General features: G+C 41.2%; 1 protein-coding gene across 1 annotated transcript; it reads right to left on the bottom strand.

The window, feature by feature from the left end:
- Positions 1–5,672: 5,672 nt before the first annotated feature.
- Positions 5,673–12,837, bottom strand: LOC118822209 (cytochrome P450 2H1-like). The gene is made up of 9 exons (XM_036591148.1): positions 12,590–12,837; positions 10,799–10,958; positions 10,445–10,597; positions 9,888–10,048; positions 8,789–8,962; positions 8,421–8,562; positions 8,039–8,226; positions 7,450–7,591; positions 5,673–6,359 (listed from the first exon to the last, which is right to left on the bottom strand). The coding sequence occupies exons 1-9, from the start codon at positions 12,782–12,784 to the stop codon at positions 6,169–6,171; spliced, it is 1,506 nt and encodes a 501-aa protein (XP_036447041.1). The 5' UTR covers positions 12,785–12,837; the 3' UTR covers positions 5,673–6,168.
- Between the last annotated feature and the right edge of the window lie 1,728 nt (positions 12,838–14,565).

Here is a 14,565-nt window from a genome sequence, read left to right as displayed (position 1 = left end):
AAGTTAACAGCACGTAACACACATAGTAACTGTTCTGTTAACTCACTAATTGATGTTTATTCAACTTAATTTTAATTTTAAACAGCAAGCTGACTTCCTTTTATAAGTGTAGATTTGCCAGTTTTTTCAGAAATTTCAAGCACTTGCATATTTTCTCCATTGCATTCTCAAATGCTCAAACTCTTTCTCGCATACTCATGCTAGCTCTATCGCCTCGTGCACTCTTTCTTTTTCTCTCTCTCGCATGCGTTTTCTGCCTTTCTCTTACTGTCTCTCATTTGAGGAGTGTTTAAACGTTCCTCTCTATAATGTCATAAGGCTTGGGGCTGGAAAGTGCACATTCGGTTTATGATTCAGGTTAGTCTGGTCACTATGGAAAAGAGAACTTGGGCTGGAGCTCTGGGTGGCTGCTGCCCATAGCTAGTAGCTTTTTAACTGTAGTAGGACGGACAGGATTGATAGGATTTGACAGGATTGCAAAAACTTTGTCACAGGAAATGAAAAGTAGAGATGAGAAATTATAGATCATTAGATGGAAAGGAGGATTCAGCATATGGTAGTATGAAGCTAGACTGATTGATGCAGGGGATAGAACTCAGAAAACTTGGCCTGGAGTTCTGGGCAGCTTATAGGTCATTAGATTGGAAGGAGGGTTCCATATATGGTGGAAGTAAGAAGCGAGACAGACAGACGCAGGGGATAGAACTCTGGGAACTTGGGCTGGAGTAAAGTTAAATTAATAAATGTGCAGGTCTTGGACTGTATTCAGGTGCATGAGGTGTCTTCAAATGATGAAAAAGATAGTGGTTGAGGAGGCTCTGGCCTACAGATTCTTCGGCAGTGTTTTGAAAAATGCCACAGCTTTGGTAAAGAACTTGGTATGAGTGTATGCTAGTGGGATATAGAGGAGCTGGATTCGGAATGATGGGTTGATCAGATGGTGGAGAATTTGGGTGTCTGTGTAAGGTGGAGTGCACTGGGATTCCCATGGTTTGGTTGAGAAGTTTAACCTGAGTCGGTAGAGGTCTTTAGAGGTTAAGCTCACCCTTCTTGTGGCACTTGAGCAGAAGCAGTGTGTTGCTATTAAGGTTTGTAAAATGAGAGGAAAGATGGAGCAGATTAAACAGTTTGGTTCAATAGCTTTACAAGACGTTGTGTGCTGCTTATTGGACATCCAGGTCTAAACCCCTGGTGAGTAAGCTGAGGGGAACAGTCACAAGGATAAACTGATAGGGGCACGAGGAAGAAAACTTGAGAAGAACCAAGACTCAACAGGGGATCCCATCCTTCTCTGGTTGATATCAGATTGTAAAGATTGTGATAAACATGGCAGAGTGTTAGATATAAGAGCATGGCAGGTAAAATGTGTTTAAGGCAGATTGTATCTTCCTGAATGGAAAGATCATAGAGCAGGGATTGCTGTTAGAAGGTAGTGGCTGGGAGTTGGTGATGGGTGTGATGATAGGTGGAGGAAGCTGAATGACACTCTGGTTAGTGCAGAAAGTAGGCATCAGAGGTTGGTAGCAGAATAGTTGTTCAGTTATAACAGCTGGTGAGGATCCCTTGCTTGAAATTCAAGACTCCAAAAAAAGGCCATTGATGGTGAATGGATGCTACTCCCAAGGACTGAGGAATGAAGAGGATGAGAGAGTGAAGTCAACATAGAAGTCAGCAGAAGATTACTAGGAGAGCAGCACGTTTGCAGAGGCACAGACAGCATCATCACAAAACAAATCAAATGTTAGTCCAGTCTAAGGAGGGGGCATACTGAAGGCCTAAAAGACAGGCATCATCATCCAGCAAATTGCTGGCTCCAGATGGAGCACAACTGAAGATTGTATTGAAGATGTTGCTCATGGGGGAGAGACGGAGCCAGCAAAAGGGTAGACCATCCGGGGGCTGGTATAGATGAAATGAGACTGGGGTGAGAGATGGAGGAGAGCCTCTGTGGTAAAATATGAAAAGTGTGGCTGATGGGGTTAAAGTTTAGAGTATAGGGTAGTTGTAAGATGAATAGTGAAAGGGGAGCTAGCTCTGACAATCATGAAGTCCAGTGAAGTAGGGGGGCCCATCCCCTGCTGCAGCATTGCAAGTGGCCACATCCATGGGGTCAGTTGTAGGTTGACAAAGAAAGGGCTAGAGGAGACTCAAGAGGTAGAATGAGAAGGTAGAGGTAGCAGGATGAGCTGTATGAGAAGATAACAATGCGGTTCCAGATTCAGGTAGCACCAGTAGGAGTGGGCAGATGCATTTGGTAGATGAAGGTAGGGCTAAATGATTTTTTTCTATGATGAGCACTGTTTGGCCAAGGCAACCATCATATCCACTTTTATTAGCTTGAGATTTGAACAATAAACATAGTGTGCCAGACTGCCTGTCAGTTGTGCCAGGGGTTGTGTGGTTTACAGCGCATAGGTGTGGTTGCTTCTGAGTAGCGCAACTCTTCTTTGAGCCCTAGTTTTGTACCTAGTGCAACGCCAAGGGCTGAGAATGCATGGTGATCAGTGCTGTCTGGAAAGGAAAGTTGGGTCCCATGATGTCCTATAAATGGGAGAGAAGGCTCGGTAAGCTGCAGAACGATAGACACATGATTTCAGGCGTTTCAGAAAGAGGGTCAGGGCATGAAGAAGAAATGTGAGTGCTTGCCTGGAAAATCTGCAGGCAGCTGAAAGATACATGAGGTGTTTGGCCTTGGTGGGCGGAATTCTAAGGGGGAGGGTGGTGGTGAAAACTGGACAAAGAGTTAAGGAGCTGGTGAAGGGAAGAGGGGGATGAAGTTCAAGCTTGGGACAGCAGGGTGGAGGAAGATTAGCACTGATGGTGCAGGAAGTGACTTGGAGGATGCCTGGGGCAGGCAAGAAGTAATAGCGGAGGCATGGGATATAAAGCGTTGGAAATGGAACAGTGGGGGTGATGGAGATGGTGGGATTGGGTTGGTGGCATCAGATGAGGTAGATGGATACCTGGAATGAGGTTGTAGAATGGAGAAGAGGGGAATGAGGAGTGGGATGTAGAGAGAGATGATTAAGGGGGTGAGGGGAGAGGGAGCCATGGGATGGGAGACGAAAGGGGGACAGGACAAAAGGAGAGAGAAAGAGAGAGTGGGATGTAGAGAGAAGATGAAGTGGGGACAAGTAGAGGATGAAAAGGGGTGGGATGAAAAGAGTGCAGGTGGAAAAAAGAACAAATAAAAAAGTGAGGGGGTTGATTATAGGAAAGAACATCAGGAGGTTAAGTGGTAATGCAATATGATAATCACTAAACTATGTGGTACATATGAAACAGATCTGTAGAATAAAACATAGCGTGTTACAGCATACAACACAAGGCATAAGAAGGCAATGCATCCCACTAAGTAAAGGCAAGGCATTTACAGACTGGAATTTCAGCTATGTGCTAGGGAGGAAGGTGGAGGATAAACATTTAGGCAAACAGGGAAAACAATAGGAAAGAAGGGAAAATGAATGTGGGCATGCAGGAAGAATCAGACAACAGAAAGAGTGCAGCTATGGCAGCTTGGGTCACTGCATGGATTGACTGTTGATGTGGTGATGTGATCATGTAGAATGTCATTACATATGGCATGGGTCAATGCAGTGGCGTCATCACATGGTTTGTGTCCCGGTGTGACCTTAGAGCTGTTGAGCAATGGTGGCAGAGGGCAGGCCTTGTTTACCTCAGGTGGATCTAGGACAAGGTGGTATAATTCAGTTTGGGTGAAGTGATTCATCCTCCAGAGCGCACTGGTGCTTGGTACTAGGGCTGGAGCGGAGCCAAACAAGGCATGTGAGCTGCTGTCACTTGAAAGCACAACCGCTGTGTCGGGAGCACGGAGTCTGGGCAGAGACAGCATGCATGGCCAGAGAAGTTGGCTGGGTGGGTGGATCCTATCAAGGGAGCACTAGCCAGGGCAGCAGGAACAATGAAAAAGGTTCTCTGGATGTTATATGGACTATGTTGGCAGGAGCAAACAGATGGCTGGCAGAGGAGACAAGTTAAGGACTGTGTCAGTTGCTCATAGCGGTACTGGCATTTCACTGCTGAGTGTGAAAACTTTGTGCGTTAGATCGGAAGGAGGAAGGGCTTCAAGTCCTCCCCCTGTATTTCAGTTATTCCATAACTCAGTTTCAAAAAGCTACTGAAGAAACAAATTTGAATATTTGAAAATGAAGTCATAACTGGTCAAAAATCTGAATTGAATTCTGAACTGTTGCTGTGCTGTGTTTTGTAGGCAGGAGATATTCTCTTTCAGAATTCACTGCTAGCAGTAGAGCGAGAGAGACACCCAGTGACTGGATGGCTGTGGCAGCAATGGGAACTCCCGGTTTCCTGACAAGAGGGCCAATGCATGGGCGGTTGCATTCCTCAGCAGCCTACATTTTTTTATTTATTTATATATTATTGTTAACAAATTACTTCAAAGAAGAACTTCCAGTGTCTTTTTATATTAGATCACACTGTCAATATTGTCAAAATGAAGATTTTCAGACTAATCAAATAATCTACTCTAACAACAAGAAGCAGACCTACAGTTCTGCTCATGTCTTTACATACCACAGCAGAATTTGTAAGATGTGTACCAATCTTTAAATAAAGCATAAATGATCAGGCAAAATATATGTATTTTATTTTAATGGTATCGAATTTCAGCGATAGGGAAGCTTCCAGGCTGGTGAATGCAAATTGTCCACCAGTATTTTCTGATGACATGCTGCATTCATCTTGCCATCAATTTTGACTAAACTTCCTATGCCGCTGTAGCTTACACACAGAAAAACATCAGAGACCCACCTCCATGCCTCACAGTAGGGATGGTGTACTTTTCGTCATAGGCTTTGTTGGCTCCTCTCCAAACATATTGTTTATTGTTGCGACCATTAAGTTAAATTTTGGTCTCATCACTCCAAGTGACTTTGTTCCATAAGTTTTGAGGTTTGTCTGGATAGTGACTGGTTTTTTGAAAGCAGGCTGATTTGTGGTATTAGCACAGTAACAGATTTTTTCTGGTGACAACAGTGCAGCCGACTATTTGTCCCTCTTTTTTGTGCATCTTAAAATAGCCACACCACTTTTTTGTAGTAAAGCCTGTATTTTAAGCTTGTGAGTTTTTCTTTGTTTTCTGGCTAATTTTCCTGGCAGTTGTGGCTATATATATATATACATATATACATATAAATATAGATATAGATATATATAGATATTTATTTTTTCTTATATATTTTTGTATTTAAGGACAACGTTGGGGGGGGGAGCACCTATGATTTTGACTTACCTTTGCACCTCTGTAAATGTGATGTGACAAAAAATGCGATTGACTGTGTTTGACTGTGTTTTGGTATCAATAGAACCCCTAATTTTCCACTTCTTTATCACAGTTTGAACACTAATGATTAGCATTTTCAATTTTGTGGATATCTTCCTATATCCTTTTCCTGATTTAGTTCAACTTTTTTCTTGCAGGTCATTTAGTAGTTCTTTTGCTTTCCACGTGGCTCAGTGTCCAGCCAAGTCAGTGCAGTCCTGGATAAAATGTGCTGTTGTCTCTCAAAAGCTGAGAAACTCATTGACTATTTATACACAGACACTAGTTACAATCAAACAAATTACAGGTGTGAAAACTTACCCTTAATAACTTTAAATCTTAGTAACTATTTAAATTAAACACAGGGATGTAAATGGAATGTAAATTTCATTCATATTTCAAGATTATTCATATTAAAGAACTGGCCAATATTTGACAAACATTCAGGGTATGTAAACCTCTAAGCAGAACTATAACAAGCATAACAGGCAGTATAAACCTTAAATCGCTAGCAATGTAGCAAATGCTTAAATACAATTTTGAAAAGAATATTTGTGATTTATACATAAAAAATAACAGACATGTACACTGCATAAAAACAACAAAAGAATTACATAACTATTATTAAAAACAGCGTACATTTTAATAATAATATTATACCGTATAAGACCTCTGTTAGGTATAACGGATAAAAAGACAAACTATTGTGCTTATTAATTTGGTACAAAATCACGTACATTAATCCCAGGTTGGTCCTAATATAATCAAGAGCTGTATAATGAGCTCTTAGTTGTGTCTGAGCAAATGGAGTCCTCTACATCTAGTACTGAACATTTACATGTAAAGCCATATCATGTGTATGTGATTCAGTGAGTGGTCTCTCTGCTGTGGCAGACTGTATCGAAGGGGAACGGAGAGCGGATCACACCCACGATGCCTTCCATGTTGTACGGTGGAGCTCCAGGAGGCCATGAGAACTTCAGCCGCTGGAGCAGAGAGGTGAAGAAGATGAAGAGCTCAGTTCTTGCTAGAGTCTCACCCAGACACACCCTTGGACCTGCAGCACACACACACAAATTCCAAATCTCAGTAATAGAGTGGATAATCGGGAAAGTGGGCTGGAAACATTTTGGGCTGACTACTGTGGGTTAACATCAGGGCTCTATGATATTGTCCCAGGTGCAAGGAGACATTAATACCATGCAAATATAAGAAAGATCAGGGTCATACGTATGCAAATGTACTTTGTATAGTTTGCATATATCCTTTTAAATATTTTGTCAAATCTAGACTCACACAGCTCGGCAGGCCTCTAATGGGCTAACGGGAGAATCCAGTATTATAAGAGTAGAAGTTGAAATATTTACTAAATGATTCAATGTAAAAACGGAATATAATTTCCTCGTGAGGAATCTGAATGAATGTGGAGAAAATAAACTCTGTATTTCACTAAATGAACATTACCATTCAAATCTTTTATATGCTGCTTCTGTTTTTTCACAGTTAAACAAATTGTTCCACTAATTGGGATTCATAACTTTTAAAGGGTACAACTTTTCTAGCACTAGGGCTACATGCTTAAAATGTTTACATACAGCCCTGGCTAAAGTCTATATTTGTAGTAATTTAGCAGTTAAATCAGGGTTTTCTTCTACAGCCTTGTTTACTGATTGTAATCGGTCAGTAAATGGGTTGTGTAGAGTGGGTAAAGATTAGCCAAAGATTCAGCATGAAGGTATAAGTCTGGGGCTGGCTGACACAACAGGCAGGGTCTTACCAAACATTTCCTTTGCAAGTGGTGCTGAGAAGGCAAGAATAATAACACTTCTGGAGAATGCAGTGAAATAATCCAAAATAGTGGATATATCTAGCAGGTGGGCAGTAAGCGATGTTGACAGGGATTTCATTATGCCATGTTTATCACATTTAAGATAAAAAAACTATTTTTATCACTAGCTTTACAGCACATAAACAAGAGCAGAAAATGAAGATGAAATGCTCAGATTTTAGAAAAAGCTGTTAGCGAACCTAATTTGAACACAATGGTATCTTAGCCTTTCTCTGCTACATTAGCTGTTAGATGGAAAAAGTAGCTATTAGCAATTTCAGAAATTATAGAAAGTGACTGCATTTGTGTGTTTGCTCACCCAAAGAAAAGGGCAGAAAGTAGTCGTTTTTGCAGAACTGTCCCTTCTCATCCAGAAAGTTCTCTGGGTTGAACGTGTTCGGGTACTTCCAATGCTCTTTGTCAGTCATGATGGCTGTTAAGTTGGGCCAAACATCTGTTCCCTGCCATGACAAAAAGAAATAACTTGATAACAAATGTAAAAGTCAATCAAATAGAGTTTTCACTTTTGTATTTTTAGTCATAATAAAAAAAGGAAAAAAACAGATACACTGCCATACAATTTGTTAAATTTGGAACACAGAGAGGCACGCTACAAGTTGTGGGATGATCTTCATTTAGGCTGAATAACCTGAATCCTCATTACTGTGGTATTAATTTATTAAATTATGTTTTTTAAGCCACAAAAACTTTAGCCTAAATTAACTTTCATTGTACTCTGCAGTGTTATTCGATCGGTACCCTAAAGGTATTGTATTTTGATAACCAACTCAGATAATGAAACATAAATATCTATGAATGAAACAACTCAGATAATGAAACATAATATATTTTTAAGAGTGATTTTGTGAAGGTTTTTGGCCACTCCCCCTCTATCCCTCCATCATTACCGCGGGCAGGTGGTATCCTCGTAGCTCTGTTGGTTCTGTGGTTACATGCACCACGCCGAGAGGAATGATGTTAGCATAGCGCTGGATCTCATAAACAGTGGCACAAGTGTACGGGAGCCGTGCGCGGTCATCCATGCAGGGAGAGCGGTCAAAACCCAGAACCCGAATGATCTCTTCATGACAGCGCTCTGACGTGGTCAACCAGGCATATGAGGAAGTTTTGGGAAAAACAGGGAATACAAATAAAGAGATGATGTTACAGAAAATACAGCAATAATAACGTGTTCTAAATTGGCCATCAATCATTTCGATCATAGAACAACAAAAGGAACTGGTGGACAAATGAAATCAGGTCAAGGGTATTGGTGACCTACAGCAGTACCTTGCACGTCGGGGTGGTTCATCATGTAAATGATGCCCCATCTGAGAGTATTTGCTGTAGTTTCTGTCCCAGCAGAGAACAGGTCAGTGGTCGACCTTATCATGTTCTCCACATGGAATGTAGAGTCTTCTTTTGACTCTTGCTGTTCAAAATGAGAAAAGACTTAATTCTGTAACACACTACCTACAAAAGGATAGTGAAGGCTGCTTAAGCGATTGATTTTGTATAAACTGCAGTAGAAACTTCAAGTCCACTGTCTTCACATTCACAACTTGAAAATAAGCCCTCTAACACCAGGGATCCAGTGTCCCTCCACTCTGTCCACTGCTATCAAAACAAAGACCTTCTCCTGAAGCTTGGCCCTTTACCTTGGTCATCTCGTTTAGGTAGGCATCAATGAAGTCCCGGGGGTTGTCTGGGTCCAGAGTCTTCTTGTGCTCCTCCACAATTTCAAGGATAAATTCTCTTAAGGCATTAGTATTCTCCCGTATCTTCTGATGCGGCCCTGGAAAGTACTGTATAAATGGGACCAAATTGAAGATCTGCAGAAAAAAAAATATATCTCTCATTAGAATTTAGAATAACTTTGTTTACATCTCAACCATTGAATTCCTCTTTAAATTACTCTTTCTTGAGACAGAGACTTACACAGTCGAGTCACATTATTATGAACACTTCATGTGCACAAGCTAGTGGTGGCAGCATTATGGTCTGGGGAATGTTTTCGTGGCATTCTCTGGGCCCACTCATCCATGTGGAAGGTACTCTCAACTGATTTGGGTATGAATCCATCCTTGCAGATAACATAAACCCATACATGCTGATCGTCTTCCCTGGGGCGGATAGGATCTTCCAGCAAGACAATGCGACATGTCACACGGCTAGAAATGTCCAACATTGGTTGGAAGAGCATGAACAAGACTTCCAAACACTACCCTGGACCCCTAAATCCCCAGACTTGAACCCAATTGAACATCTGTGGGACCACCTTGATGGTTGTGTTCGCTTTATGGATCCTCCCCATGCACCCTCCAGCAGCTGTGGGATGCACTGCAGTCAGCATGGCTCCAGATACCTGTGACAACCTACCAGGACCTTACTGAGTTACTCCCAGCCCCCCTAGCTGCTGTCCACGCTGCACACGGGGGTTACTCTGGATATTATGGTCGTCATAATAATGTGACTTGACTGTGTAGTTCCTAGTTATACTGTTTTTTCTTAAATTTTTCATATTAGGAGTTGGTTGTCTGGACACAGGTTCCAAGACAAGAGATTTTTTTTAATCATTAATAAGTATAAAACATTAGAAATAATTTTAGCATAAGTATGAGCCGCAATGTTGCCCTAGAAAGACAAAACGCCTAGTATTCATTTAGGCCACAAATGATATTGTTTTGTACTCTGATGGTTTTTCTACATGCTTTTTGAAAATTAGTTAATGACATCACCAGGAAAGCTGGTAATTACCTGTCCCACAGCTGATCCAGAAAGCTGAATGTTTCTATTCAGAATATCCAGCAGCTTAGCAAAGCTCTTGTTGTCGTACTCAAAGCGGTCTCCAAAGATGATGGAGCAAATTATATTGGAAACTGCATTCATAAACAGGTGGATGGGATAAAAAGGCTTCCCTTAAAAAAAATGGCATGAAAAGATATTTGATGAGGAAGAACACAATGACAATTTGAAATATGTGATTTGTTTTTTATTTGTTTCTGTTAAATGTCATCACTATCAAATATGTATGCATCTATCAGACAAAAAATAGCCTCATGTCCTGCTATCAACAGAATTTTTTAAAAGATTCACAGGCACTGAACTACAACTCAAAAATTCAGTTCATTAACTTGTCCAGTTTGATTTGAGCAAATAGTACGTCAAACTCCAGCTAACATATATAACCCATGACAGACAATACAATGGGTCAATTCTCGCACTTCTCCCTGTCATTATAGTTGTATATCAGATAAGGATAACCTGACCAAAGAACTGCACTAAGAAGGCATAGACAGCTATTCATCACCTACCTTCTTGTTTGAGCATCTCCTTGACGAGGTAATGCGCCTCCTCGGCCACACGTTCCTCCACAGTTTTCTTCCCCAGACCAAAGTCACGCAGCGTGTGCAGAGCAAAGCGGCGCTGCTGCCTCCAAGAGTGACCATACGAGGCCATCACGATACCTGAGAAGGCAGAGAGAGGTTGAGAGAGAAAGATGAGCAGCATGGTAGTGAAAGAGGTGGGAGGGATTATGAGTTGTCTATAGATGTGTCTTTTTCCAATAGAATGGCACATTTAAGCATATATTTACATTTTTCCAAAAAATTTAGTAAAAAAAGCAGTAAAAATAAATCAAACAAGTTAATGAGTAATACCAGACTAACCATTCCCTCTGTTGATCCATCGCACTAATGGCACTGATGGTCTCCCAGAAAAAATGGCACCATTCTGGACGAAAGCTTCCTTCAAAATCTGCATGTTATTCAGCACAATCGCTTGCTTTTTGCCCAGGTATATGGAGCACATCTCACCATATTTCGGCATCTGAAGGATTACAAGACGTTTACTGTACCTACAACTTTGGGATGGGAAAAGTATAGCCCAATGCAACCGTTCCCACACTTGGTTTCAGGACTGTTTTTTTTTTTATCTAGACAATGTATCCTTAGCTATTACAAATAGGTTAGAGTCCAAAAATATCAATGCACTAAGACACTACTGGACACTGGAAACTATACCAGATACAAGGATGTGCAAAATGTTTTAATGAGCAGTCACTGAAATACTTCATAAAGAGATTGGTATTCAGTCTGTGTTTGAAGACAGTAAGGGATTTCCATGTGTTGCAGGACAGCAGGTCACCATTGCCATCAGGAAGGGGAGGGCAGGTCCATCTTTTGCTTTGTAGACAAGCATCTAATCTAAAAATCTAATGAGCACCTCTATACAAAAGCCACTGAAGGGAATGCAGCACTGGAGCAACATGGGTGAACTCAGGAAGACAGAGGAAGACAACCCATGGTGATGCATTCTGTTTCAGTTACAAGGCCCTGATGGCACACATAGAAAAACCAGCCAGGAGCAAGTTACAGTAGTCAAGCCTCTAGAGAGATGGAACAAGCATCTGACCTACATAGACAGAAAGAGTCCAATCCTCTGAATGTTGTTGAGGAAAACCTGCCTGACTGAGTCATATTTGCAACATGAGCTGAAAATAACTGGCCATCTAGAACTACGCCAACACTTTGTGCAGTTACACGGAATGAACCACTTCTTAAAGACTTCTTAAAGAAGATGGAAAGATCACAGTGTAGACCTGTACATACAGGGATGGATAACAAATAGGTTCTGATTCAGGTGGTGGGCTGCCATCCATGATGAAACATTCTGGGTGTCAGAAGGTGGGAAGGAAAGGATTAGTTATCAGCATATCAGTGGTAGGAAATGCCAAGAGTGGATACTACATTGCTGAAAGAGCAGGTGTAAAGATGATCCAGCACCAGGCCTTTGGGACGCCAATGGAGAGTCTCTGTGAAGTGGATGTGAATCTCCTCTATGTTACCTGATAAGGGCACCCCTCCAGGAAGGACTTAAACCACTTCCATGAGGTGGTGATTCCATTGTTGGCAAGGATGTACAAGAGGGTCTTGTGGCTTACTGTGTCAAAGGTTACAGAGGAGTCAAAAACCATCAGGGCTAATGACAGTTTGACATTCCTGCATGAAGCTTCTCCATCACTGCTACAAGGGCAATTTCTGTAGAGTCGATTAGTTTAAAGCCTGATTTGTTGTAATCCTGAAGCTGGTGCTAAGTGAGTAAGAGAGACAACTGTTTATAGACAGCAAATTCAAGTATTTCTCTATATGATGGAAGCAATGAAGGGAAGCAGGTCCTGGGAGATTGTCTGGAGCAATGTGGATGGGATGGGAGGGTGCCCTCATGGAAGCACTGTCCCCGAGGAAGATGGATAGGTTCATGCACAGATGACATGCCCTGTGCCAACTCGTCCAGGCAAGAAAGTCTAGCCCTATACATCTGACAGTCATAACAGATTTTATAAACAGTACAGAATCTTAGAAGCATGTTCACATCATCTTCAGTTATGAAGTAATTACAGCATTTAAAGCTTAAATGTTAGTGGGATCAAGAAGATATGAAGGATCAAGGCAACTGACCAATTTGATGAAGGCCATACGATCCTTGAAGAACTCCGGCAGGTTACCCACGAAAGGAAGTGGCTTGGGTCCGGGGGGGTTGCGGCTCCTGATAGAGTTCAGCCTAAAAATCTCCATCAGAAGCAGAGAGAGCAGACCCCCCAGTAGGGCCAAGCCCACTGACGTCCAGTCCAAATATTTCAGCACAGACTCCATTCTGAGTGAAGTGCAGTACAGCACAGACGCTCACAGCTTTATTCAGTAAAACCAGGAGGGGAGGGGAGGCAGCGAACCATTTGTTTTGAAAACAGCCATTTCCATAAAACTGTGTCACAATAGGTGTGTCTAGGGATAAGTTCAAAGCAGGGAAAAAAAAAAAACATTTTATGTGACCCATTAGGAGGTCAAAGACCTTCCAGTTTGGTAAGGCACTGTAGACAAAGTTCAGGAACACAGAAAACATCCACAGCTTTTGCAACACAGTGGAACTGTCGGCATACACAAACTGACAACCTAGTTAGCTAATACCAAAGCTCTACAAAAATAAAGGTTCTTAAGTAGTTCTTGGATTGAATATAAAATCTTTGGTGCAGAACATTTATAATCGGAGAGGATTATTTAAATGTTCTTTGCTCTTGCACATCTCATTTACAAAAGCCATTCTTTAGAGAACCACACACTGAAAGGTTCTTGAAAGAACCTTGACATTGCTCTGAAGAATTCTTTTGGCACCTTTATTTTACAGAATGTATCTGTGCTCCTTGAGTGTGGATACATGCTCTCCTTATCACAGTCATCCTCACACACACACTTATCTTAATAAGCAGTCCGTAACCTACAACCCAGAGTAATTTACCCCAGAGTAATCAACTTTTATCTTGCATATTGCTTGAGTTATGGGTCATATCTTCCTTTTATTTTGATGTGTCTATAAAGATGTCTGAAAGTGCTTTTACTCTTTTGTGGAGTGTTTCTGTAGTAGTGCAGAATGCACTTTAAAAAATAGCCTTGCCTGGAAGGCTTTGCCCAACAAATGTGTTTATTTTGTATTAAGGTTTTTTCCCCTTATTTCTGAAAGGTTAAATGTTGTTTAGGCTGTATTACTGCAGTTTGCAGTAATACAGCCTAAACAATATTCATTTAACACTACAAAAAATAAACTTTTTATTTGTAACTCGCCCCCAGAAAAACAATATGACTGCATATAGTAACTGGACAGGATACAATCTGATTAAACTTTGAGCGTAACACACCATCTGTCTTTTCTTTTCCCACACATTTGGCATTCGTTTGAAGTGACAAGTGTCACAATCTATTTATTTATTTTTATTTGTAGCTGATATTGACAGTCTGACTAGGTTGAAGTCAGAGGAGGCAAGAGGTGCTTTGAGGCAAGAATAGATCATGCTATCAATCAAAATTAAAGACTACCATCTACTGGCAACTGCTGCAACCACAGGACTACATTTTTGGACCGGTTATTTTTTCAGCTCTACTTCTGACCTGGAGAGTCCAAAGATGGTGCAGAAGTTTCATTCATTCTTTCTTTACATGGGGTTTTCCATATTTACATAAGTAGTTTTCATACAAGACAGTTCTAAACCAGAATCAAAAAAAAACAAAAAACAAAAAAACTGTAAAGGTCATGACTCTGTGAAGAATGAATTGTGCAGACAAATTCAGGCAAACTCTTCAAAGTCAAACACATACACCAGAATCACTCAACTGGAAAGGCTTTTCATTAAATTTTGGAACATGGCTGCAGAGATTCACTTCATTCAGCCAAAAGAGCACTCATGAGGTTGGGTGTTAAGGTCTGGGGAGTTGGAGAATAACACAGTCAGCATTTCAATTTAAGCGTTGAATGGGGTTTGAGATCAGGGATCTCTGAAAGCCAGTCAGATTTTTCCACATCAACCTGCATCCCCCAAACCCAGATCTGTCAGACAGCCAAGTCACACACACACATTATCTAAGTCTCTTATCCTCCTGGGCTG

The sequence above is a fragment of the Colossoma macropomum genome, unplaced genomic scaffold (genome assembly GCF_904425465.1).
Source record: "Colossoma macropomum unplaced genomic scaffold, Colossoma_macropomum, whole genome shotgun sequence".
Lineage (NCBI taxonomy): Eukaryota > Metazoa > Chordata > Actinopteri > Characiformes > Serrasalmidae > Colossoma > Colossoma macropomum.
The sequence above is the reverse complement of the archived record's forward strand: the minus strand, read 5'-3'. Positions and strand labels throughout refer to the sequence as shown.